Source organism: Saccopteryx bilineata, chromosome 4 (assembly GCF_036850765.1).
Source record: "Saccopteryx bilineata isolate mSacBil1 chromosome 4, mSacBil1_pri_phased_curated, whole genome shotgun sequence".
Taxonomy (NCBI): domain Eukaryota; kingdom Metazoa; phylum Chordata; class Mammalia; order Chiroptera; family Emballonuridae; genus Saccopteryx; species Saccopteryx bilineata.
The window spans coordinates 193,476,947-193,504,368 of NC_089493.1; the positions used below are offsets into that span (position 1 = coordinate 193,476,947).

The 27,422-nt window shown below is 39.9% G+C and overlaps 1 protein-coding gene across 4 annotated transcripts in view; it reads left to right on the forward strand.

Moving 5' to 3' along the window:
- The first annotated feature begins 1,601 nt into the window (after window positions 1–1,601).
- The window catches only part of CPEB4 (cytoplasmic polyadenylation element binding protein 4), a 57,692-nt gene continuing 31,871 nt past the window's right edge, over window positions 1,602–27,422 (forward strand). For 2 of the 4 annotated variants that reach the window (XM_066273311.1, XM_066273312.1), the window contains exons 1-2: window positions 1,603–4,171; window positions 19,306–19,387. In XM_066273311.1, coding sequence (XP_066129408.1) covers window positions 3,047–4,171; window positions 19,306–19,387 — 1,207 coding nt within the window. In that variant the 5' untranslated portion in view covers window positions 1,603–3,046. Of the gene's footprint in view, window positions 4,172–19,305; window positions 19,388–27,422 lie in introns of all 4 variants that reach the window. The other 2 variants (XM_066273310.1, XM_066273313.1) reach the window with 2 other exon arrangements.

The window sequence follows — 27,422 nt, forward strand, 5'->3', positions numbered from 1 at the left end:
TATTTGTGATACAATGAAAGAGAATAAAATCCCTAAGACAGGTTTTCTACATGGATTAAAAACCCAAGGGAGCAGAAGTTGGAGCCATGGAGGGAAGGTTACAGACATGAAGTAGAAGCCACCTCTGTTCATAAAGAGTCTTCTTAAAAGTCTTTGATCTCTCTTTTTTCCCTACTCCTGCCACAGTTATTTCTAGCTCTACTCTGATATTTTTCATTTCTAATTTCCTACTAAAAGAAAACACTCACTTATTCATCTTTAGAGCTTGTGCTGAGAGCAAGGCATTAACCTATGCCCCGATGGTGGTCATAGTAGTGGGAATGTACAAAGATGACTAAGACATCCCCTTGATCTTCGAATGAATAACCTAATTGAGAAAGTTTGAGAGATGTGAGCTCCAAGTTGGACTTGGAAAGGAAAGGCTTTATCCTTGCAGGTTTGTTCACTCACTTCTTCAGCATTCATTCACTGACGCCTTCTACCGACAAGGTCCTCTCCTCAAAGAGCCCACAGTTGAGCACAGGTCCGGCAGACATAAGCAACCATTACAATCTATTGTATTATAATAAACAAGCGTTAGATGTACGTTGGGCCATGGATGCTCAGAGAGAATTCAGAAGACAGAGTGGGTAGCTTTTGAACAGATTCCTAAAACTACATAGGGCTTTAGCAGGTGGATAAGAGATGAAGGGAACGTAAAAAAGCACCGAGAATATGGTATGTTTGAAGCAGCTTGATGTGGGGGCGTTTGGAAGGAGATGACATGTTGAGATTTACTGTCCGCAAAAGTGGAAAGGCCTTGAATACCAAACTTGGGCGAGGTAACGGGCAGCCATACAAGAGATCTGAGCAGGTGAGGAGCACCCGATTTTCGTTTTGAAAATGTCTCTGTTACAGCGCATAAGGGAACTGCAATGGGATGGAGAGGACAGACAGCTCGGCCATGGGCGCCTACAGCAGCTACATCTTTGTTCCTGAGAGGCTGCACCAGACCTAAGCCAAGCGCGGGGAGAGGGGAGCCGAAGGTGAAGGGAATGCCCGGTGTGAGGTCTACATTCAGGACAGGGGACGCACGTACTTCTAGGCACCACACAGCTGCTGGGGAGACTCCCTCTGGGGCGGAGCTGGTCCATAGCACGTGACGCCTGGGGAACCACCTTTACTGTGGGCAGTCCTTCCGTTCACCCGCGTTTTCAAGGGTCGCCACTCCGATCTCCAACACCTTGATTCTTTTCTTGGGGCTCAAGGAACCTCTTCTCTTCCGCGCGTCTCTACGTGATCCTCCTGCAAAGGGTCTTTAGGCGAGATAAACAGCGAAGGAGGCCCTTGCCCACATCAAAGATGGCGACGTGCTGCGCTCACTCTGGGTGGGGGAGCGGGCTCCAGGCGCAGACGGAAGGGGCGTCTCTCGAGGTTAACTTTTCGACCTTCCTGGGAGGGGAATCTAAGTGGAGGGGCGTGGCTTCGCCTAAATACTAACAGATGATTGGTCTCTAGGAAGGTGGGCGGGGTGTCAGTGATACCCCTCTCTACCCCTCCCTTTTCGAACCGGAAGTGTCTCTCGGTCTTTCCAGCTGGTTGTCATTTCACTCGGCTCGGTCCTGAGGAGAAGGACTCAGCCGCGGCTGCGGGACCCGGGCGCCGGGAGGCAGTGGCGGCGGCGGTGGCGGCGGCGACAGCAGAGGAGGAAGAAGGAGAGAAGAAGAAGAGCCAGGCAGAATCGGCACCGACGACAGCGGGGACTGCGGGACCGGGGTAAAACGACGACGGCTGCGGAGACGACGAGGACGGCCCAGCAACCGTGAGGAGAAACAAAAGCCTTCTAAATTATAGTTAAAAAAAAAAAAAATCTTGGGGCAAAAAGAAAGAGAGCGCAAAAGGGGGAGGCCCGTCTGTTTTAGGATCACTACGCTAGTGGGTTTTTCCTTTCTTTCCCCCTCCCCCGCCCCCCCTGCGGAGAATCGAACTGAGAGAGGACTGAACAAACCGCCCCTGGGTCCCATGAGGGAAACACACCCCGGAGCCGCCGAGAGGGGAAGAGGCCGAACCCGCAGGACCTTCCAGGTCGCCCCCTTGGTCCCCGCACCCCGGGGCCGCCGGCTCGTCCTCGTCGAGTCTCGCTAACCCCTCCCGATCGCGACCCCCCGAGAGGGAGAAAACGGGGGTTTCCGACCCATTTCATGGGGGAGAGGAGGCCGGGGGGGGAGCCCAGGACCCGCGACCGCAGCAAGATCTGCACCCAGAGCCGCAGGAACAGCCCCCGAGGCCCAGACGGCGGCCCGTGAAAGAGCAGAAACGGGACCGGGAACAGCAGAGACCTCCCTGCGACCGTCTCTCCATTCGTCAAGGCTGATTTCCCCCTCCCGCAACCAGGAATTCACCTCCCACCCCCCAGATAACCTAATATAATCTATCTATCTATATATATATAAATATATAATATATAATGTTCTTAAGTTATTCCTGATTTTTTTTTAACCAAGCTGCCAAGAAGAGAACATATTCTCCCCCCCCCTTTAGCCCTGTTCTAATTTTTATGTGAGTGAATCTAAACTGCTGAGGAAGACCCTATGTGATTGTTAAATTATATATATATATATATACACACACACACATATATATATTTTTACGCCGCGCAATGCTTATTCTTCTACATCCATAGATGCTTGAGAAGCTGTGTTTTTGTCCTTCATGTACGTTTTCCTTTGGAAAAAGAAAGCGCCTATTTTACTAACCAAAGACTTGATTTTTACCCTCTTCGTTTTTTATTCCCTCCTAGAAATAAGCCCCGTTGGATTCGTGTCAATGTTTTAAGAGATTTGGGTTTTCTAGGTATTTTTTTCCTCCCTTTCAGAGACCAGAATTCCAAATCAGAACTGTTGAGGGTGAGACGCTGCGATCTTTGAGCTAGCTATAAATAAGACATTTCAAGCAAACAGAATTTGGGTAGCAGATACAGAAACGTGAGACATCAGGTTGTCGTCTTGTTCGTTTGTTGTTTTGGTTTTTTTTTTTCCTTGTAAGATTCTGCTCCTAAAAATAATAAATGGGGGATTACGGGTTTGGAGTGCTAGTGCAGAGCAATACTGGGAATAAATCTGCTTTTCCAGTCCGATTCCACCCACATCTGCAGCCTCCGCACCATCACCAAAATGCCACCCCCAGCCCTGCTGCTTTTATAAATAATAACACAGCTGCCAGTGGCGGCAGTGCGGGGTCAGCCTGGCTCTTTCCTGCTCCGGCGACCCACAACATTCAGGATGAGATCTTGGGGTCAGAAAAAGCAAAAAGTCAGCAACAGGAACAGCAAGACCCTTTGGAAAAGCAGCAGCTCTCCCCCAGCCCAGGCCAGGAAGCTGGAATACTGCCTGAAACTGAGAAGGCAAAAGCAGAAGAAAACCAAGGGGACACCTCTTCAGAGAATGGCAATGGGAAGGAGAAAATCAGAATCGAATCACCAGTGTTGACAGGGTTTGATTATCAAGAGGCCGCGGGGCTAGGTACTTCCACCCAGCCCTTGACGTCCAGTGCGTCGTCTCTCACTGGTTTCAGTAACTGGTCAGCAGCGATCGCGCCCTCCTCCTCTACAATCATCAACGAGGATGCCAGTTTCTTTCACCAGGGAGGGGTCCCAGCCGCTTCGGCTAATAACGGTGCTCTGTTGTTTCAAAATTTCCCCCATCACGTCAGCCCTGGCTTCGGAGGCAGCTTCTCCCCTCAGATCGGGCCTCTGTCTCAGCACCACCCTCATCACCCTCACTTCCAGCACCATCACAGCCAGCATCAGCAGCAGCGGAGGTCTCCTGCTAGTCCCCACCCCCCGCCGTTCACACATAGAAATGCTGCTTTTAACCAGCTGCCTCACTTGGCGAATAATCTTAATAAGCCCCCCTCTCCATGGAGCAGCTACCAGAGCCCCTCTCCTACACCTTCTTCTTCCTGGAGCCCCGGAGGTGGCGGGTATGGTGGCTGGGGAGGCTCCCAAAGCCGCGACCACCGCAGGGGGCTGAACGGAGGAATAACGCCCCTGAACTCCATCTCACCTTTGAAGAAGAATTTTGCAAGCAATCATATTCAGCTCCAGAAGTACGCTCGCCCCAGCTCTGCCTTTGCTCCTAAGTCTTGGATGGAAGATAGCTTGAACAGGGCTGACAACATTTTTCCTTTTCCGGTAAGATTATGTTCCGCTAATAGATTAAGATGAATAAGGAAATGGCATGGTGTAGTATCTAACTGAGAGAGCTTGAATTGGCCGTGTCCATATCAGAACCCTTCCTAGAATGTGAGTTACCAGGCATCCTATCTACCAGGCGAGAGAGAAGTGTCATTTGGAACAAAATATTCAGCTGTTATTTTGATAAATTTCTCATTGTAATCTTCCTGTAGGTAATTGTGTGATTCGGCATAATTGATACCAGATAGCTAGTGATGTCATAATTAACTATAGTACCTTTCAAGACAAGAGAATCAGGGTTGGTTTTTCCGGTCTTACTTACATGAGGGTAAATAATATAGTGATATATATTTCACTGTGCAAATTGATGAGCATTTTCTACCCATATGCAGTAACTATGTAACCAAAAAAACTTCATTTTTCTTCACTGAAGTGGTCACTGAAAACCAACTCTTAATTTGTGGTGTTCTCACTGCTTATATTTTAGATCTGGAACCTCTCTGAACCATGCAGTCTGAACAGTCTGAACTCATTAATTTCTTTTTTAAACCTCTATGCATTTTCTGGCCTTGTGTCAGCAAAGAGTGCTAGAGAAATGATCTAAGTGTTTTCTTCATGTCCATTTATTTTTGAATACTAGGAAACTGTGGATCTCAGAGTGACTCTTTTATGATGCCTTTCACCCATCTGTTTATTTTCCAGTGTTAACACGAATGGTGTAGATAATTAAACCATGCCTAAAAATAGATCCAGGCCAAGATCACTTGTCTTTCTTGCCATCATTTATCCTTCATCTACAAGAGTCACATTGTTTGAAGTTTTTGGATTAATGAGCAGCCAGTGTAGTTGATAGATATGAGGTAAAAGAAATTTCATAGTTAATTGAACATCAGCTGCCCCGCTAAATTTGTATATTTTGGGGATATGGTCATTTATATATGTTTAGGAAATATGTATGAGATAATAAGCTAATGAATCAGTCCTTACAAACAGCCTCACAAGGTAAGTTCAGTTATTATGCCATTTTACAGATGAGAAAATTGACTATCAGAAAGATATAATAACTTTCCCAAGAGGACACAGCTCATAAGAGTCCAAGCTCTAGGTTGAAAAAACAAGGATTAAAATATATTTGTATGCATACATGTGTACATACACACACACATATGCTATAGCTAGGCTGTTATTTTAGAGATCTTTTTGCAAGGGCTAAAAACATTATGCAGAATCCTATGTTTTAAGTAATGATTCACTTAGTGGTGGGGAAGTTTGCTCAGAAAACACTGTGTCATTCCAAGGAATTAAATATCTCCTCTCTAATAAGGATTCAGGTGTAATGGTTAGGATGTATCTTAAAATATTCAGTTAAATTTAGTTTTATATTTTTAAAAAAGAATTTTTTGCCCAAGTATCAAAAGCTGTTTTGAGAAAGGGATTTTCCTCAAACTGAAGGGAGCAATTGTTGTGTTTTAGTGGTCAGGTAAAAGGCTGTTTAAGACACTGGCAATCCCATGAAGTCTATTTTTAAAAAGTTGCTTTTGATGTTTCTTTGAACATAAATTTAAGAGACCATTTAATGCAAAGGTAACTTTTATGAATTACTTATATAATGCTAATTCTAAAAATCTAAGATGGTATTTTGTACATTTTAACTGGATTAAGATTGGCTCAGAATTGAATATTGAATATACTGTGTGTGGGGGGGTTCTCTTTTTTTCTCTACTCTACACTGTTGAATGACCTCATGGCTAATTTTCTATTCTCAGTTTACTGACTTTGGGAAAAATGAAAATTTTAGAAAATGAATAAACTATACGCGTTTGCATATGACTGATACACTTTTATAGGGCTAATGGAATGTGTTTTATAAGTGAAATCTTTTCGATTAGATAGCTTTTTAGAGATTAAGCTGGTTTATGACAATAATAAAATAGACTAAGATTGATAAAATATATTGTTGGAAATTAACTCTTCCTTAGAATTATCTCTTGTCCTGAGGTTGAAGGAAAGGATGAGTCAATATACCTGGCTCAAATGTGGTAGGATGAGAAAGTAAGTTGCAGCTCTCTGCTCCCTGTCCCAGTTTTTTAAAGAGATTGAGAAACAGAGAGAGAGAGAGAGAACATGCATCCGTACACAGGCTCTAGCATTGGGGTGATTTGAAAGCCACAATAAAAACAAGTGATTGGGAAAAAATCTTTAAAACAAGAAATCCCCAATTGGGTTTTGAAAATATAAGAAGTTAGTAAACTGATTGCTGCGTGCTTACTTGAATGAATTCATTTGTGTGTGTGTGCGTGTGTGTGTGTGTGTGTGTGTGTGAGAGAGAGAGAGAGAGAGAGAACAATAATTCTTTTGAACTATTTGGCACAATCATTTTGAGTTGATTCACTTGATATGAAATGAAAAATCATTTTGAGTTGCTTAAATTTGATATGAAAAACTTGAAGGAATGTTTATTTGACTGGGAGCCAGAAGACCTAGGTTGGGATCTTGGCCCTAACAGTATCATAGCACTGGGGGGACTCAGTTTTTTAATAAAATGTGGGGGATGACCTAGGTGATTCCTAAGTTACTTTGATCCGAAAGCAAGCTACTGTGAAATTTAAACTATTACCACAATCTACTCTTTTTAAAAAAAGACTGATATTTTATTTAAATTTATTACCTTGAGCACTGTTAATTTAAGGAAAGAAATTTTATACATATTAGTAATTCAATTTCAATTGCTATTGGGAAAAAAATTTCTTAGGTGTAAAAGAGATTTTTAAGTTTACCATAGACATTACAGAATAGAGTTTACATATCTACTTTATAATATTGGTATTCAATCAAAGGCTAGCATGGTATTGTTGTATTAAAAGGAAATAATTTACCTGAAATGTAACTAATACTAGGTATAGTGTTTATTTTAATTTGAAATGAATCAGAATGGTTTTTATGTTTAATGCAAGTGTGGATACATACAGTAAATTAAAATTTAATTAGTTTTTTTTCCTTTTGACCAATCTTAACCTCTTTTATCCAGATTTATGGAGCAGGAAAAGATTACAGATATGTGAATAATCCTCTAAGTAACCGATATGACAAGGCATTATATTTTGGGATTTTATTAATGAAATTTGTCCCTAAGTTATTTTTGCTTCACTTAAAGCCTTCATTATGTGAATTCAGATAACATACCTCAAATCCAGTTTTCAGATACAACTAAACTAATATATATTTAATAATAACTAACATGCCTATGATATTCTAAATACTTTACATGTATTTACTCATTTATTTCATACAACAGTCATAGAAGGTAGAAATTATTATTGTTATTATTACTATTCGCACACAAGATTTGGCTGTTAAGTGTTGTACTACAGTGCCTCTTCACATAGCTATAATACAGGTGGTGTGGAGGGAGGGGAGGAAACACCTCCCAGAAGCATGTAAGACAGGAGGAAACATTTTAGACTCTACATAACATTTTGAAAGTAGAAAATAATAGAATGTATTTATCACCTTCTAAATGTTAAACTTAGTATTCAAGTCAATATTTTTTTCTTTGTTATTAGTACCTATTACATACCAGGCACTGAGCTAGGTGCTTCCACATGTTATTTCACTTCCTATGTAAGATTTCTCAGCCCTGTAAGGTCTGGTTTTATTGTCCCAACTTCAAAATGAAGAAATAAGGTCCATATTCATGTGACTAAAGACATGATTTGACCTTTACATTAAGGGGAAAAAATCCGCCCCATCCTGCCAAGCACATCCTGGAATTCTGATGTCCAAACCAAATAGTAGGCTGGGGCACCGGCCAATACTGGAGTTATATTTGAATATAGCATTTTTTTGGAGGGATGCCTAGATCTTCTGTCCTTACGGGAAAGTAAAGGGGAATTGTGTAGTATCTATTCTGATACCCTCTTATCTTCTGCTCAGTTATGTTCCCACCACCATTAGCTAAGAACCAGGAAGTAGGCAGACAAAAAAAAAGCAGAGACAAGATCTGTCACAAAGACAATATTAAAACCTGATTGATAGGGAGACATAGAACTATAAAGCTTCTCTAGAACATTAGTAATTCTGCTGAAGGTTTTATCTGTCTTGGGTTGCATCTAGCTTATTCAAAAGGAGTACTCTGAGAAGTAAAACATGTGATAAGATAAGCAATACTAAAGACTGTTGGGACCATTCACAGATGCCCACGCTACATTTGTAATTATTTTAATTTCATGATTTTATTAATATTAGAGACCCATAGTTTAATTTTTTTTTTTAATTAAGCTACCTAACATGGCCACACACTCAGGATACCTCACAATAGCCCTTCACTGTCAGGTATCATTATCTTGGTGAGGGGCTGTCTTCCTGTATTTCAGTAAGTTGCTCAAGGTCACAGAGCTAAGGGTACAGAGTCAAACTTAACTCTGGACCCAGAGCCTGTGCTTCACTCTCCATTCCTGGATGCACAAAGTAGCCTTTCTCAGTAATTACTCAACTTTCACCTTCAGAAGCTGATTAAAAATGGGACCTACACCTTTATCTTTCTATCTACTGAGGATTTGCTGAAAACCTGAAAGTGGAACTTCTTCTGTTTCAATAATATAAAATGTGCTGAGGCTCAACACTAAATTTGAAGTTAAAATATTATATATTGCTATGAATTTATCATGGTAAAATATACTTTAATTTCTGTAAGAATGATTTTCTTTGAACAATTAAATATAAAATGAGTTTTGTCAAGAAAAATCAAAATAAATGTAAGAGTTATAGGCTCCCTGCCTTAAAGAGAAACACATTACACTCATTATCCTCTCTGTGATGGGACCAAAAACCAACATACAATAATAGAGCACTGAAAAAAATGTGATGGTGGAACTTTGAGTCCCAAGAAAAGTAATTTAGACTTTAAAATTCAAAGTAGACATGTTAATGGTAAGACTACATTTTTATTTCTTTCTTTTTTTTTTTTTTTTTTTTTTGCATTTTTTGAAGCTGGAAACAGGGAGAGACAGTCAGACAGACTCCCGCATGCGCCCGACCGGGATCCACCCGGCACGCCCACCAGGGTCGATGCTCTGCCCACCAGGGGGCGATGCTCAGCCCATCCTGGGCTTCGCCATGTTGCGACCAGAGCCACTCTAGCGCCTGAGGCAGAGGCCACAGAGCCATCCCCAGCGCCCGGGCCATCTTTGCTCCAATGGAGCCCTGGCTGCGGGAGGGGAAGAGAGAGACAGAGAGGAAGGCGCGGCGGAGGGGTGGAGAAGCAAATGGGCGCTTCTCCTATGTGCCCTGGCCGGGAATCGAACCCGGGTCCTCCGCACGCTAGGCCGACGCTCTACCGCTGAGCCAACCGGCCAGGGCCATTTTTATTTCTTTCTTCTGAACACCAGCAAGGATTATTTTCAAAAGCATAAACTCATGACCTAAGTATTTTGAAATATTTTGCCTATAGTTGTTATTTTAAGAAATTTGAGCCTGACTAGGCAGTGGCGCAGTGGATAGAGCATCAGACTGGAACACAGAGGACCCAGGTTTGAAACTCTGAGGTGCCTGGCTTGAGCACGGGCTCATCTGGTTGAGTGTAGGGTTCATCTGGTTGAGTGTAGGGTCGCTGGCTTGAACATGGGATCATAGACATGATGCCATGGTCGTTGACTTGAGCCCAAAGGTCACAGGCTTGAAGCCCAAGGTCGCTGGCTCGAGCCTAAGGTGAATGGCTTGAGCAAGGGGTCACTTGCTCTGTTGTAGCCCACCCCCTTAAGGCACATATGAGAAAGCAATCAGTGAACAATTAAGGAGCCACAATTGAGAATTGATGCTTCTCATCTCTCTCCCTTCCTGTCTGTCTGTCCCTCTCTCTGTCTCTCTCTCTGTCACACACAAAAAAAGAAATTTGAAACATTTGTATATATTAAAGATGATGATAATTTAGTGGAGAATTTGTGATCTTTGCTAAGAGGTAGGAAAAGGTACCATAGACTTAAATTGGGTATGTTTTAGCTTTTATTGTTGAATTAAGTTTTGTTTTTCATATTTCAGTTTATCACATATTTATTGAGCACCTGCTATATTATAGTATAAGGATAGGACTAGATATCTCATAAAAACTGTTTTGACTTGGTTTATTCAATGTATTTCTGATCTGTGCTAATCTTTGAGTGATACCAAACATACATTTTTTTCTCATTATAAACAAATTAGCAACGAGCCTAAATAGTTTCCTTTTGATCCACAAGCTATTTAAACTTGAAGGTAGACTAACAGATTCAACTTTAGTATAACAGAAACAATGTGTAAATGGCATTTATGCATATTTTATTAATGGTCACATTTATAAATATACACGTATATAAGCTTCCTTGTATATAGATATACTTATTTAAGTTTGGTGAGTAAACCACAAAAGGCAGACTTTCACCTATGGGTAACAGAATGAGGTCCCATTACCTGTCACAGAAAAACTCCACCAGCCACCTACAGGTCCTCTCTCTTGTTTACAGATTGAATGATTAAGATTCAAAGCCTTAAGCTGTGCAAGTACTTTTCATATTGTAGAATAATTAGAATAGGCAATTTCTATTTGCTGAATATTTACCAGGTATATCCCAATCATAATCCCTCAGTATTATATATTTTAAAGTCATATTTATATTTAAGTATTATGTAACATACTTTTAATAATAGTTCTTCCAGTTGTTTTTGAAGATTGCATCAACTGCTAGTCAGTGAAATAGCTGCTGTCATCTTACTGTCTGTAAAAAAGTTAAAAAAACAAAACAAAACCCAACATACGAGCATTGCTACTCAGAATAATCTAATCACAGTGTGGAAGTCAGAACCTGGTTCCAAATATGACTCTGCTGCTTCCTAGCTGTGTGACCGAGGGCATGCTGCTCATCCTTCCTGATCCTTTGTTTTCTCATTTCTTTTTGGTTTTCAACATGATAAAATGAAATATATGTCTAATATTTAGCTTCCAAGAGATTCTGTTATAAGAAAGCAAATCATCCAATAGAAATATTAATTCAAAATCTTGCAAATAGCCCAGTTTCTTCAAATGTGAAAACCATTGTATAATGGGTGTGTGGTAATGTGAGCTAAATTTTAAAGAAAAATTTTGTGAATTATAATTTTTTAAAATAAAGTCACTAATTAAATATAATGGGGATCCACCTAAATAATGCTTTCATACTGAAAAATTTAGAGACCAATTTTTTTTTCTCTTGGATTAAAGTTTCCCTCATATCTTTTATATTTGTTATGGAAAAATTTAAGCATATTCAGTAGTAGACAAAACTGAGCAAACCCTGTGTCCATGTCAGCTGGCTTCACCAGTGCACGGGTCCTGGACAGTCCTCCTCCAACTGTCTTCCTAACCCTCTCCCTCCCTTTCATGCTATTTTGAAGAAGTTCCCAGATATGTATAATGTCATTTGTAAATGGTTTAGTCTGTGTTTCTAAAAGATAAGGATTTTTTTTCTCCCTTAAAAACAAAACAAAATGTTTTTCATTAGTTGTTTTCAAAAGAAAGAGAGAAGCTGAAGCAAGGTCACATTTCTGTTCTATCTACTCGGCCTGTTTCACCACTCAGCCTGGTGCTGATCTCTAAGGAAACCACCTGGTCTGAGAAGGATGCTGGTGATCACATGGGCATTACAGAAAGAGGGACCCAGCAGGAGCACCCAACATCAGCTGGTGACTGAACCCTTGGGAGGAGATCAACCTGTTTCCTCCCGCAGCCTCAGCCTCCCCTGTGGCCCAGTCTTCCGTGGGCTGTGCATGGTCTGTGAAAGGAGACTCAACAGGACAGGACTGAGAGCTTTTGGCCAACTGACTGTTTTTGTTTTTTAAGAGGAATTTAGAGGTTGAAGGTCTTTTACGGGCTTTTGGACTACATCAAACCTTTTCATCTCTTGCTTTCTTTCAACCCACGAACGTTTGATGCTTCCAGTGGTCCATGGGAGGGAGTGCGTGACCAAGGCAAGCGTGCACTTTCTCCTTATGAAGTGTGTGATCTGGTGGGTGACCTCTTGCTTTGTGCCTGAGTTTGAGAAGTACCTTTTGTTTAGGAGACTCAGCCGAACCATGACTCAGAAAAGAGAAGAGATGACATGGCTTACAAGCCCTGGAAGGCACAAACTTCAACTTATGATACAGAGTGTGCATGAGGGTGACCATTCTCTCTGCTGACTCTAGGCCATGATCAGGCCCAGTCCACATAGAACAGAGGAGCTCTGACAGCCAGTAGCCAGCCAAAGATAGAGGAATAGCCAGAATGGTGCTCATTACTTCAGTTCTTAGGGATGAATTTTAGTAGTACTGTATTTACCTACTTCCTTTACTGACCTCTTGCCCTGAAGAGCTTATTAGGTAGCATAAATTGTATACTGATATTTTTGTCTTTATAGGTTTTGGCTCACTTTGCTGATCTCTATGAAAATGGACCACAGGAAATATCACAGAACAGTTGAATTATTCAGATATAAACAATACTGAATTTAAAATATTAGTTTCAGGCTCTTTGCCATTGCATCAGAGAGAAGGGGCAGAGAGAATACTTATCCATGATAAATCTCTGTTTATCCATAGAAAAGTTCTGCTAACTGCTGGGCATTGCACACAGGTTGTCACATACCTTACCTACTTTCTCTCCTTACTACAATTTTATAAAGAAGGTGAGATCCTTATTTTGCTGATGAAATCAAGTTTTGGAGATGCCACAGTATCAGGATCACTTGTCTAGGCAGTGGTGATTTAAACGCAGGTCTTAGAATAGATTTAATTATTTCTCTCTGCCAGGCAAGGTGAGAATGAATAAACAGTCAACAAGAAGAAGGGGACTATGGATCCAGGAACTGAATAATCAAGCCTAGAATGCCACTTTGTTTTTTTAATACAATTAAGTGGTGACAAGAAATGTTTACTTACCACTTTAAGAATTTCTAATGCTCAAAGTGAATGTGGTTTCTTTATTGAAGGTGGAATGTAAGAAAATTTTCTCAAAGGCTTTCTGGAGAGATCTGATTTGTCAGTTCACATAGGAGCTAATGGAGCTATTGATCCAGTCAGGGCAATAAACCGAAGACATTCATTTATTTGGTTATAGTTTATTATTCTATTAAGAAGCTTTTGGTCACCAAAAATCTATAAGATCTTTGCCTTCATTATAAAATGGTCATAATGAGACAGTTCTGACTGAAGAGGGAAACTGCTAAGAAATATGAGATGCTGCTAAATGTGCAAAATCTTACCTCTGGCTTGAGCCTCTGACACTTGTTCTGGGAATTCAGGCCCTGAGTACAGTGAAGGATTTCCATGTCTTGCAAGTGTTAATAGGTTGAAATTCCTAGGTTAGGCAAGGCTTATTTAAGTGGACTACTTATCTGAGCTTCTGCCCTGAAGTGAGACTCTACTGTTTACTATGTCATTTCTGAGGGCAATTAGTTAACTCACAGCTTCCCTTGCCTAAAATGGGATGAGGCCCTGACCAGGTAGCTCAGTTGGTTAGAGCATCATCCCAATATGCCAAGGTTGCAGGTTCAATTCCCTGTCACAGCACATACAAGAATCAACCAATAAATGATAAATAAGTGGGACAACAAAATTTATCTCCTCTCTCTCAAATAAAAAATAAATAAATAAAACAGCTAAAAATGGGTATGATAATAGTATCCACTTCATATGATGGTCATGCAGAATTAACTTATGTAAATTATACAAAACTCGTTAGATGCCCAGGAAGTACACGTTAGCCACTTTTACATTGGTGATGGCAGTGGTAATGGATTTACTGTATGCCACACACGTGCTACAATCTGTGACCACAGGGATGCATAGAGCGTGCAGTCCAGTGGGGGATAGCTGGAAGAGAGCTGGTCGATGTCATGTAAGATGTCAGCATGCTAGGGGGACACGGGAAAAGGGCATTTGTGCCTGCACAAGAATGTGTGGGTCATCTTGAAGTAGAATCTTGAAAGTTGACCATGTAGTCAACTTTTGATGTCTGTGGACTTAAATATTTAATTCAAGAAGAATATCTACATTTTGGAAAATCTTGGATCAAAACTCCCATAGTTACCTTTGATTAATTATAGGCTCTGCTGGCATCTCAAACTTCCTATTTATTTAGGCACCTCTTTGACACACTGGCATAGAGGTGCCTTTACTTTCAAAACAAAATATTTTCCTTTCCCTTCTTCACCAGGGAAAATTTAAGCCAGAAAGAGAACCTTGCATAGGCTGATACAGATACGTGGCACTCTGAAAAGCGCCAATCACAGAATGTCTCTATAGGAACGGAATGAGTAATGGGAGAAGCCGAATTTTGGCTTCAGTTCTTAATGATGTGGTTATATTAAGTTAATTATATTTTGTGTTTTAGACCCTGTCTAGTATGCTAAAGCATATTATTCAAGTATGAAAGGACAAGAGTCAGAAATAGAATGGTTATGGTGGTTGATTTGTTGAAATTGAATTTATTATAATTTTTTTTCCCCAAGTTATGACCTTAGAACTTGGAACAGAGGGCTTTGTTTTGGGTTTTGAGAGCAAAGCCCTTCTCTTCATATAGAAACCTTAAAATGGTTTGGATGGAATAATTAAGTTCAACTGTATCATGACTAGTCAACCAGGATGTAAGCTACAAATCACACTTCCAAGTACCTAATGAAGTTAACCTGTTGAGTGGAATTGCCTAACTCAGTGGTCCTCAAAGTGTGGTGGTCCTTAGCTTTACTTGAAAACTTGTTAGAAATGTGACTTCATGGACCCAACCCAGAGCTACTGAAAGAGAAACTTGATGTTGACCCAGTGACCCATGTTTTCACAAGAACTCCAGATGATTCTAATGTTCTCTCAAGTATGAGAAACACTGGCTTAGATTAGCCATCTGAATGTTAACAACAACAACAAAACCCAAAACCACGAATGAGGATTTTGGTTTGTGGCCTAATAGAAATCTAGTTGTTCTTTCTGACAGTAGTAGACCAAGAGGTTCATGTGCTTCTTGTGGTTGCTTCTGGAATGTTGTGAAAAGCCATGTCATGTCATCAGTTACATGCTGATGTAGGCCTTCCTGTTTTGCCATGACAAGGCTATTCAGGTGTATATAATAAAAGAAAAGGTTCTGCCTGCTCTTTGAAACACTAATTTGTTTTTTTCAGAAAGTTATTTATTTATTTATTTATTTATTTATTTTGTATTTTTCTGAAGCTAGAAACCAGGAGAGACAGTCAGACAGACTCCTGCATGCGCCCAACTGGGATCCACCCGGCACTCCCACCAGGGGGCATTGCTCTGTTGCGACCAGAGCCACTCTAGCGCCTGGGGCAGAGGCCAAGGAGCCATCCCCAGCGCCCGGGCCATCTTTGCTCCAATGGAGCCTCGGCTGTGGGAGGGGAAGAGAGAGACAGAGAGGAAGGAGAGGGGGAGGGGTGGAGAAGCAGATGGGCGCTTCTCCTGTGTGCCCTGGCCGGGAATCGAACCTGGGACTTCTGCACGCCAGGCCAACGCTCTACCACTGAGCCACCCGGCCAGGGCTCAGAAAGTTATTTTTATCAGCTTTGATTTTCATAGGGACTTGTGGGACTTTTCCTTTAGGAATTGTCCTGTGAAGTAGAGATGACAGAAACTGAAAGCCATCAGTTACTGACATACAATTTAATATATTAAATATAACAAGATCACAAATTAAAATGAGTTCTCAGCATTGTAAGCAAGTTTGCTCTGCTGAGCCTTGAAAATAATTGGTGCTCTTTTATTTTCATTCATGATTATTAAAGCTACATGTTCTAATATCACAGGCCTGGTTCCTCCTTCAGATTCTGCCTCTTCCACTTTCCTGATACTGATAAAGTTATTAATCACTTTAAGCTTCAGTTTCTCTGTGAAATGAAATGATAACTGAACATACCTAATTGTATAGGATTTTTGTAAGTAATAAATAAGACTAGACATGTAAATCATTAGAACTACATAAATGCTGGCTGTTGATATTGTTATTTTCATTACTGTTACTACACTTCTACTCCTGTGGTTGGCAGTAGATAACCTAGAGATGCATTTGTGATAGGTCACTAATTTGTGCACGTGACAGGTCACTAATTTGTGCACCACATCTGTCTGTCATCTCAACAGGCAGAAGGAAGATAAGGCCTCTCTTTCTCTTCTTATGTTTTCAGTATTTCTGATATCCTCTATTACTCTTATACATACATTTTGTTCTTTCATTTCATGAGTAATGTTTGAGTGCCTCCTGTTTGTTGGGCACTAGCCAGCACATTCCTGCACCCTGGGCCCTATGGCAGAGCATCTCATTTATTCAAATGTATGCCTTAATTAGTGTGGTCCTTTGACTACCATGACCATTGCCTTACCCAAGGAAGCATTGCCTTCTGGGAGTGAGATCTGGACTTGAATCCTGACTACACTGCTGAGCTATGTAATGACCTATCTGTGCAATAAGCTGGCTTTCCTCTAGTCTTCGTTTTTATTATTAAAATGGTAATACAACCTAACTTATAAGGAGGTTTGTGGATTAATTAAGACAGTATTAATAAGGTACCTAAAATAAGGTAGGTTCTTACTAGATATCCCGTAAAGGGTGGTATTGCTTTTCTACCTTTTCTCCCTGGAGGTTGCTAGGGAAACTGGTAATGGTGGGTTGAAGCAAATATTTATAGTTGCCGGTGTTTTTGTTTCATAATAAATTCTTTAACCTTTTTTTTTTTTTTTTAAATCAGGACATCCCCCTCAGTGAATTGTTTTAAATCTATTTATTTAAATCTTGTTATTTTGCATTAATCTGTTCTTGACCCCCACCATTTATTGACACCCCCCACACACATTTTTTGTGGGCAAAAGTGAGAAACTTTGATTAGTAATTCTCATTCACATTTTTGGTTCCTGCCATCATCATCTTCATAATTTACAACTGTGAGTCTTGGAAGAACACAACCTAAGGACATCATCGGAGAGCTAGAATAAAATATATTTTGGACCTAGGAAGGGACATCATAGATCTAATCAAACTCTTTGCTATTTTAGACCAGGAAAGAGGTCGAGGATCAAAGTGCCCAAGTTCACATGACACGCCAGTGGTGGAGTTGGGACTTGATAGTGTCTGAGCTCATGCCATTGATTTATGCTGATGTCCGTGTTTTGGTCATCAGTTCAAGTGCAGTCAAGGAGAGCTGTCACTTAACAAGGCTTCCATTTTATAGTTGTTTACTTTCTGGAAAGTAGATCATAGACCATAGATCAGTGGTTATGATACTTGGCCCAACTTGCAATCAAAAAAGACAAAATCGAAGAATGAACTTTGAAAATCAAAGCACTCTTGATTTGAAATTGCATTGTTGGGTAGGAAAACCGACTTTGTGCTGTTCTTACTACTTGGATTGAATTATTGTCTACTCCTTCACCTACTTCCTAATGGCACAGACACATTTTAGTTTAGGGTTTTTTTTAAAGATTTTATTGATTTTAGAGAGAGAAGAGAGAAAGGCAGGGGGTGGAGGAGGAACGGGAAACATCAACTTGCAGTGGTTGCTTTTTTTTTTTTTTTTTTTTGTATTTTTCTGAAGCTGGAAACGGGGAGAGACAGTCAGACAGACTCCCGCATGCGCCCGACCGGTATCCACCCGGCACGGCCACCAGGGGGCGACGCTCTGCCCCTCCAGGGTGTCGCTCTGTTGCGACCAGAGCCACTCCAGCGCCTGGGGCAGAGGCCAAGGAGCCATCCCCAGCGCCCGGGCCATCTTTGCTCCAATGGAGCCTCGCTGCGGGAGGGGAAGAGAGAGAGAGAGAGGAAGGAGAGGGTGGAGAAGCAGATGGATGCTTCTCCTGTGTGCCCTGGCCGGGAATCGAACCCGGGACTTCTGCACGCCAGGCCCACGCTCTTATTATTATTTTTTAATTAAAGCTTAAAAATGGACAGAATAGATCAGTGAGAGAGTGTAAATCAAGAATGATAAACTTGAGACCCTCTCTGAGAACAGAATATTTGACAAAATATGTGGCTTTTGAACTCTTTGAATTACCAAAGCATGATAAGTAATAAAATGTTAGGCAAATGTAGTTTATAATAACTATAATTGGCCGTAGAGTTGGATGCTGGAGGAGTACATATAAGGCCAGGATGGCAAGGATGTGGTACTTGTACCTTTGAGTCTTGTCCCTTGCTCTTGGTCAGCGTCAGCCATCTGCTGAGACTTTCCTTCTGAATTCATACAGAGCCTAAAAACCTTTCTCAGTGCATCTCTGAGGATCTTTGAGTTAAAAAATAATGTAAGAGGAAACATCACTTAAGAGAAGGTTATGGTGTCCTGCTTGTCAAACTCCTTTTTTCTTTAATACTCTGGCTGTGGTCTTTGCATGTGTGTGCTTATGCGTAAGGTGGGTCAGATGTGTCTATTACAGCCTCCTTTCTGAGCTGAATTTGAAAGTGTTTTCATCTCCTACTTTTCACTTACCAAGCTAAGCTTTAGTTTTAGTTATCTCTAGGACTTCTGCAGAAGAATGCCAGAGCAGTTGGGTCGGTGTGTATTTTAAGACCCCTCACCCACTCCTGTGGTGCGTTTTGTTAAGCTGGGGTTTAGACCAGCAGTCTTCTCCACACCCTTCCTTCCCTTTAATTTTAATGGCAGCAAAATCAAGAACACTTTGTCTCTCAGTGGTGTTGCGGACACTTGATGACTATTTTAAAACCTTGGCTTGGAAGAAAATAAAGCTATTTGAATAGCATGTGTAGATGCCAATTTAGTAACTGCCGGGGCCAGTTTGGACAGCTTTGCCATGGCATTGCAATCTTAAGTCACAGAGAAAGATTACAAATTTTATTTTTACAGTTATTGAATGTTCTTAACCAGTTTTAATTGTTTCTACTTTATTAGCAAAAGTAATGCATATATTGAAATTATTATTAGACATCAAATCACTCTGCTGAACCTGGAGTATTTAACTTTTGTGGCTTTGATGTTTTGTAAGTGTTCAAAATAATATGTAGTAATAGCATATGTTACACAGAGAGAGAGTAAAATCGCCACTTTTTGATCTGTGTCCTGTCCAATGCAGCTTATTGTCCTCTTATAATTAAATGCTATTTTAAAAGTGGCCTATGTCTGTCTGTGTTACAGGATCGCCCCAGGACATTTGACATGCACTCCCTGGAGAGTTCACTCATTGACATAATGAGAGCTGAAAATGACTCGATTAAAGGTAATTTTTATAATGTAACTATTTGATTTTAATACTTTAAAATTTATACTGTCTATGGAATCTGATCAACATATGGCAAATATTTTGGATTCATATATTCTATATAGTCATGTCTATCAATTATATGCACATTGGACTTATTGTTAAATATTTGATAGCCAGCCACTGCAGGCCCATCATGATATTAAATACGAGAACGACCAGACTGCTAATTGCCTAGGGTGGCAGTTAACTGGAAAGACATGATAGTTTTATATCTCAGGCAAAAACTATTCAGTGCCTTAAACCTATATGTCCGTCCACCCATAACAGTGACTATAGTCTAGGAAGAGTTCAAATGTTGGTAAATATATTAGCCTAGTTTCACATTTTTAAAAATGGTCAACAGCATCAAAGTTAAAATGATGTTTTGTTGTTCTTGAAATGTTTTCTGTGGATTATGTTAAGAAAAAACATAATTCTTATTTGGATTCTGGTCTCAATTCTACGGTATTTCTAGCTTTCTGTGTTATCTTGAATAAGACATTTAAGTTTGAGTAGACTTTAGTTTCATCTTTGTAACAAGAGATTTCTAATCACCATTACAATAAGAAACTTACAGTGGGGAGCTTTAGAAACAACAGACAGACACCTGGGCCATCCCATGTGTGGGTGGGGCTTGACATTTATTTCTTAATGTCCCAGCGGATGCTTGCGAGTAGCCAGGGTTGAGAGTGACCAGAATAGATGTTTTCCAGAGGCCCTTCCAGCTTTGATTTTGTGAAAACTACCCCACAAAATAAATTCTTTTTCTGCACAAAAATCTATTTTACTTGAAAGCACTTTTTAAAAAAATTCAGGTTGTTTGGTATGTTTGGTCATCCCGCTTAAGTTGTTTGTTTGTTTGTTTGTTCGTTCGTTCATTCATTCAATGTTTACAAGCCTGCTTTGCGCCAAACGCAGCTTACACTGGGGTCAGAGGTGGCAAAGCAGCCTGTTGCTTCAAGTGGTGACCAGGCTGGACCAGGTTTTTTTGTGTGTTTTTTTAGTTTGGTTTGTCATATTACCGATGCAGTAAAACTAAGTATTTTTCAACAAATGAATAATGGCAATTTTTTTTTTTAATGAGGAAAGCCTTTTGAAGTCTGGAGAGAAGAAAAATAATATATAAAAAAGTAGGTATCCATCAGATGAGGTAACTTGAAGGTCATTCCTGATGTCCTCATGGAATTCTGATGGATCCTGTTTCTAACCTGAGCCATACTGTTTCTGAGGAAAGATGATCTCTCACTCAGAATTGGCTTTATATTCGCCTCTTCTTAGCACTCTGACTTTGAATAGTCCTTCAGCCTCTTTGACCCGTCTTCTCATTTTCTCATCAGAAAAACGAGAATCTAAGGTCCTTTCTAGACTAGAAAACTGCACACTCTTAAACACCAGCTAAAGGAGAAATCTGAATAAGGTCTGTGAATTGTACCAATGTCAGTTTCCTGGTTTTGTTCTATAGTTATGTAAGATGTCACCATTAGGCCACAATGGATCTCTCTGTTTCACAATTTGCTACTTGCTATAAATCTATGATTATTTTAAATAAAAATTAAGTACAGAAAAAGTAGCTGAAGGATATTTGTTTATTCTTAATGTGTTCAATGCCTGCAGCAGCTGTTTTGGAGAGCCTCTTAGGTTCTAGATACTAGGGATAATAAATAATTAGAACTCATTTTTATGATAAGTGCCTATTTTATTAGAGAAAACAGAGTTTACAAACAGCAGCAGATAGAAACAATTTATTGATGCTCTAAGAAGCAAGTCTCTGCCTAATATTCAGGTTAGATAAAAAAGTTTGCACACATTGTTCTAATAGGATTAACAGTAGCATTTTCTTGTTTTATCAGATATAGCCAGACATCTCTCTAGTGTTATTTCTTCTTATTGCTGAATTTTTGTGTAAAGTTCTGCCTTTATTCTATATTTCCTTTTCACTATCCTCTAACCAGTTTTTACCTAAATAAGTTTATTTCAGCTGATTATGTAGGGATAATTAAAAGTTAAGTCTGATGACAGAAAAAAATACATCCCATTGACCTATTTTGGGAACATCAAGGTCTTGTAAACTATGCTGTATAAGAAGAAGTATGGCAGAATGGACTCAGATAGGTCTGGTCTAAATGGCATTCTGCTGCCAGTTTGTAAGGGTTAAGTGGTATGAGGTGTCTGTAAAATCCAGCATGCTGCCTAGTTTATAGAAGACACTCAATAAATGTATTGATTATTACTAACCATCTATGAAGTCTGTTCTGGGGCTTATCAAATGAGAAAGCTAGTTTCGATTTAAGTTGAAGTGCCAAGGTAACTTATGTATATTAAGTGAACTTTGTGTATTATTTCCTTCAAAGAGCAATGAAGAATTCACAGATGGGTTGATGGTCCTAAAATGCCAGATTATAGTCATGTTTGACATATGTATTTTTTAACCAAGTTGATGAATTTTATATTACTGTAGTCTATCATTACCAAAATGTAGGTTTGCTTGGGGGAGCACTTTATGTCTTGTCACTCTCTTGACTGATGTAGATACCTGTTGGGAAAACTGTGCTCTCTTTTGATAGTGATTTGTTTGTCTTGTTAGCTTTTTTTAAAGGCAATACTAAAAGGTGAATATCTTTAAAAAAATAACACATTGTCCTTTAAAACAAGTATATATAATTCACTTTAAAAATAAATAGCCTCTCCATGTGCTCTGCTTCCTGAGAAACAGAGAAAACAGTACATGCTCATCAATTCTATGAGACTAGTGGGGGATGATATGCCTCTCAGGAAAACATTATAAAAGTTCAAGTAGAAGAATTAATTTGCAAATTGTTTTTTAAAAGACTCCATCATATGGATGCAAATTTTATACGAAGGTGTATTTTATCTAAAAAATAATTTCATAAGATATATTATAATTGACCTCATTTGTTTTTCTTTCATTTCTCTCATCCTTGTAGAAATGTGGTTTGTGTGTAAGTGGTTAAATAATAAAACCAAACTTTGGTACAAGAACTACAAGGTGAATGAATTAGTACAGCTATCTTGGTTAAATTACAATCAAACAGAAAACTGAATTTGCCTTTCCCTTTTCGGGGAAAGAAAATCTCCCTTAATAGAGTGGGGTTAAAAATTGTTATTTTTCACTTCAAGATATGGCAAAATGCTTACTATGCCCGAGAATCTTCCGATAACAGTTTCTGAATTTCTTTATGAATGTGTTATTGATTGCAACTCGCTTGTTGAAAACCTTTTATCTTTTTTCTTTTTTAACATTTTAGGAGACGTACAAAAGGAATACCTAGCCTTCATGCCATAATTTGTATGTGTTTTTTTTTTCTTTACAGTTTATTTATAAATAGCATTTCTAAGAATTTTCAGGCTCCTATCACTTTCTCCACGTACAGAGGTTTAGCTCTTTGGGAGGAAAAGGGTCTGACCTCTACCTTATCTCTACGGCCTTGCTCCCATCAGCTAGCACGTCTAGATGTTATTTTTATCCTCGAAATTGTGCACTGCCTTCTCCACAGCTAGAGCCAGTGGCAGTCCACAGAAGCTCTCTGCCCTAGAGATGATTTCAGGTCTGTTCCTGCACACGCGGGCTCTTATAAGCTAAGCGCCTGAGCTATAGACAGACCGACTTTGAATGTTGATCTCCCAATGGCAGCTTGTGTATTGCTCTGATATTATTAGGCTTATCTGGTACTTTCCTTCATCTGAACAGAAAATCTTTTACTGTTGTTGATGTTCAGATGATTATTTGGGGAATATTGCATCTTACTGTTATTTTTGTTTTTTTCTCGTCTGTAAAATTTGTACTTATTGTTTAGAAGTAGAGCGGCGTGAACTAGATTAAAACCACCTGTGAGCACATCTGTTTTCCGCCTTCTGAAAAATAGGCTGGACACAGTAAAATAAAGATTCCTGAAGCCGTGTTACATTCGGTGCATAGTAGGAGAGTGCTCTGAATGCCAAGGAACCCTTTTGTCTTTCCTGGTGCGAAGGGAATAAAGGAGTATGCATATAAACCAACAAGTAGTAGTTTGGGCACTGGAAGCAAAGGGGACAGCACTGGGTTAAAGGGACAAAAAATAGCGCTTGCAAATTATTAGATGTCAGACAGAGTAGAACAATCCACCCTTCAATAATAGTGTTTGAGTATTTTATAGCCCATATATGAAAACAATTTCATATCCAATTTGCTTCAATTCACTAGAAAGCCAAATGAGGCAGCAAAATTATTGCAAGAACAAAGGCAATCTATACATTGTCAAAACATTATAGTTCTTCACATATTAAGTAACTAAACTATGAGTCAGAATATCACCTTATTTTCTCCCAGAATATTGTGAAATTAGTGTCTTTTTCTCTTCATATTGTTTTAGAATATATCTTGCTTTCTGTTTTTGGAAGGAGTAACTGGGCACATCCAACCAAACCCCTCTGAGTGTCAGACGTTTTAAATACTCAATTTGAATAGAAGCAATAATGACTGCATTCAGACGAGCAGGTTGTTTAAAGTGCCAGTCTTTTACACATCCCCAGGACGCCCAGGAAACCTATGGCCTGTGTAGAGTAAGCAGGGAGTGTATTATTTCATTAGACATTACTGCCTCCCTTGCTCCATGCGTTCACTTAATAAGAATTTAAGAGCTGGATCTACTTCAAATATGCTATGTATTTAATTCCCACTGCCGAAGGTATTGTGACCTTGCATTTAAAAATACTTCTGATAGCTTTTTCTTTCTTTATTTGCTCATTAAATTTGGGGGCCCTTCCCCCCTACTTTCCATTGCTGTGGGTTTGAAATTGATGCATAAACGAGTGGGCAAGTGATGATTCCATCTGTGCCTCTTTTCTTTGTTGCTAAGCAAAGGAATTTATAATAATCTCTCTACAGAAGAAAAGCATGAAACTCAGTTGAAAGTTTCGTACACAAAGCCTGTTTCATTAATTTTATATAAGATTTTTTTTATATCACTGCAAAAGTGACTCTTGGGGTAGTTATTTAAATTCTGTATCTTTACAGTGGGGAGAGGGATGAAGTGGTGCTACTTTAGAAGGATACCATAAATAACCAGGAACACAACTCTCTTAGCATTCCTATATTCCAAATTGCAGTCACGTAGCTCTGTATGGCTCTGTTTTAAAGAACAGATGTTGCATACTGATACAGATGTTTGCGAACAGATAATGCATACCGACTTTATGAAGACTGAGATAGCTCTAAAAACCTTCTATGAGAGTTGCAGAAAATAGGACTAACTTTTATGTCATTGAATTATAAATTTTAATTTCAGAATAAATAAAATTTTCTAAAGGGAAAGGCAGGCATCCTTACTAAAATAAGTTCTGTTGCTATAATATTAAAATGATTTATTTCAAATAGTGGTGGTGAGTACCATTTCTTACATTATTTGACCTACTTCTAGTTAGATCAGTTGTACTGGAGTGATTTGAGAAGAGACTACTAAGCACTTCACACCCCAGTCCCCATCACCTTTTCCACGGACCAGATGACATTTTCCTTTACGGAAGGTTTAATAGGGCAGAATACAGCGCACAGTGAGGGAGAAATGGATAATGCCAAACAGCTAATTTTACTTGGATTCATAATCAAAATCTCTTTCCAAGTAAATTACCATTACTTGGTGTCAGATGTCTTCTGGCAAATTGGGCGATCTTTAAATATTACAAGCCTTGAAGACTCAGGGTCAGCCAGGCAGCTGCCTGGAGCCGGGCTGGAGCTTTCCTGAGCTCACTGGTTCTTTCTGGCTGTGTTTGGATGATACCAAGTGATTCACAGTGGTAGAGGGGGGGAATCGCTGAGATCTCTGGGATGGAAAATTTCCCTACTTCTAGAAGCCTCATGAGTAATGGAGAAGGGCACATAGCAAAGAAGACAATTTAAACTCGGTTACAGTGAACTTTGTGTGTGGATGTTCAGAAAGGTCGTGATTTCCTCCCGGCCGGCACTCCCCCACTCCAGACGGCTGAAATGGAACAATCCTGAACAGTCTTTCTCTTTTGCCTGGCTCGGTTGTGCCTCAGAATGGAACCTGGCTTCTGTGTTGAGGTAACTTCCTTTGTGAAAAAGAAGAGGGCAGAGGAGTGGGGCGTGCTTGTCTTGGTCGGACTGGGCAGAGTGTATTCGGAATTTAGAACCACGGGCTCCTTCCTGGTTGCTGTCGATCCGAACTTGGTCAGTTCCTCACAGCGCTGTAGAGGCAGAGTTTACGAAAGTGTGGATTTTGAACAGTGTGACTACACTTTTCAGATTGGGGGTTGGTGTTCGTGTAGGCTTTGTTTGTTTTGTTTTGTTTTGTTTTTTAAGGGGAGGAGGGGAAAGGGAAATGCCTGGGAGAACAAAATGTGATGTTTGTGAACACCGCTGTGCTCATAGCATGGGGCTGAAGTCTTCCTTGTTCCGACCTCTGAACTGGAACCAGCTCGGTTCGTACTGGTGCTCCTGTGCCTTGTCCAGAGCCTCGTGCGCCCGATTTAGTTCCACAGCGCTAACTGCTAAGTAGGAAGTAGTGATCTCCTGTCCTCCACACGTTTGTGAGAGATTATTGACCCTTGTTTTGATTTGTTCTGAAAATCCTATAAGCGGTTGTCACAAAGGGGAATTTGTCTTGTCATCCATGATGTAGGACCATGATTACCTGAGCAGTCCCCTTATCTTAATCCTGAACACTGAACACAACCTCCCTGGTAATTGAGTAGTCGTCTTCAGACTTTGTTGCAGCTCTGATTTTACCTGAGAGGTGAGGGCCCAGGGGGGCAGGGCAGAAAGTGACAGTAAACATTTCCTGTTATTAGAAGGGTTAAAGATCCTACATATTTCTTTAAAAGATTTTTATAACTTTATTCCTTTTTACCATTGTATTAAGGTGAACATATTTTATGGCTGTTGTGACTTGTTTGTTTGACATACATTCAGGGCAGTGATTGGTAAAAGAATCAACTATATGTGACAGTTAACACTTAGAACTAACATCAGAAAAGCAGCAATCAGGTGGCAAATTAAATTATTTTCTGAAGTGTTTCACATTTCACATTAAGTATTGTGTATAACCTAATAAGCTAGGTATTACCATAAGGACAGAAATCAATAATATTATTTTCCATTGGGAAATGAAACCTGAGTGACATTGAAATAGTAAGGTTTCCAGACTTGGTCAGCACTTTGTCAGTGCTCAATATTAGGGACCTACCTGCAGTATCAAAGAATGAAGGAGCCCCAAGACATTGGTAGAGCTCTGTTTTGTTCATGCTCCATATCCCAGTATACTAGTATCTATATAATGAAAGTCCTTTTGATTATGGAGTAATGCAAGAGGAAGTTGTCATGGTCTTAAGACTTTCCTCAGTCCTGGTATGTGATCCTGGGATATGCTCTTTGCTGACTGTGAGGGCATTCATTGCTGTCATAAAAATATCCAAGATTAAGAAATAAACATTCTCTTTGCCTTCAATTTAGCAACAGGAAGGGTGGAACAGTTATACAGTTGTGCACAAAATTATTTCTTCCTGCTATGCCTGGAATTCCTACCCGAATATTGTATGCAATTGATTCATTTATCATCTGTACACACTTGGTTTGTGAATTTCTCTGCTATCCCCCCCCCCCCCCCCCCGTGTGGTCACTATCCTCACAAAGTTTAACTGGTTTTGAAGTAGTTACTACTTTTTGAACAGATAGTCAGATAGCCAGGCTTCCTCTGGGCTTTGCTATTTTGTCTGACTGACTGATTCAGAATTAGCCTACACCAGTGCTCGCCGTTCTAAAAGCAAGGCTTTGTGTTCTTCTGGGTACTACCTGGTAACCAGTCCGTGAGGAACGTTAGCAGAACTTGGAAGGAAAAGCGGTTCCAATAATCTCTTCGGAATCCAGTTGAGTGGATGCCATTTGCCATGCATTGGGAAACAGAAAGGAATCAACCAGTTAGAGACCCATTTTTAATTCTTGAGAAACCAACAATCAAGTGTAAATCTTAATTCAGAAAAATAGCCATGATTAAAT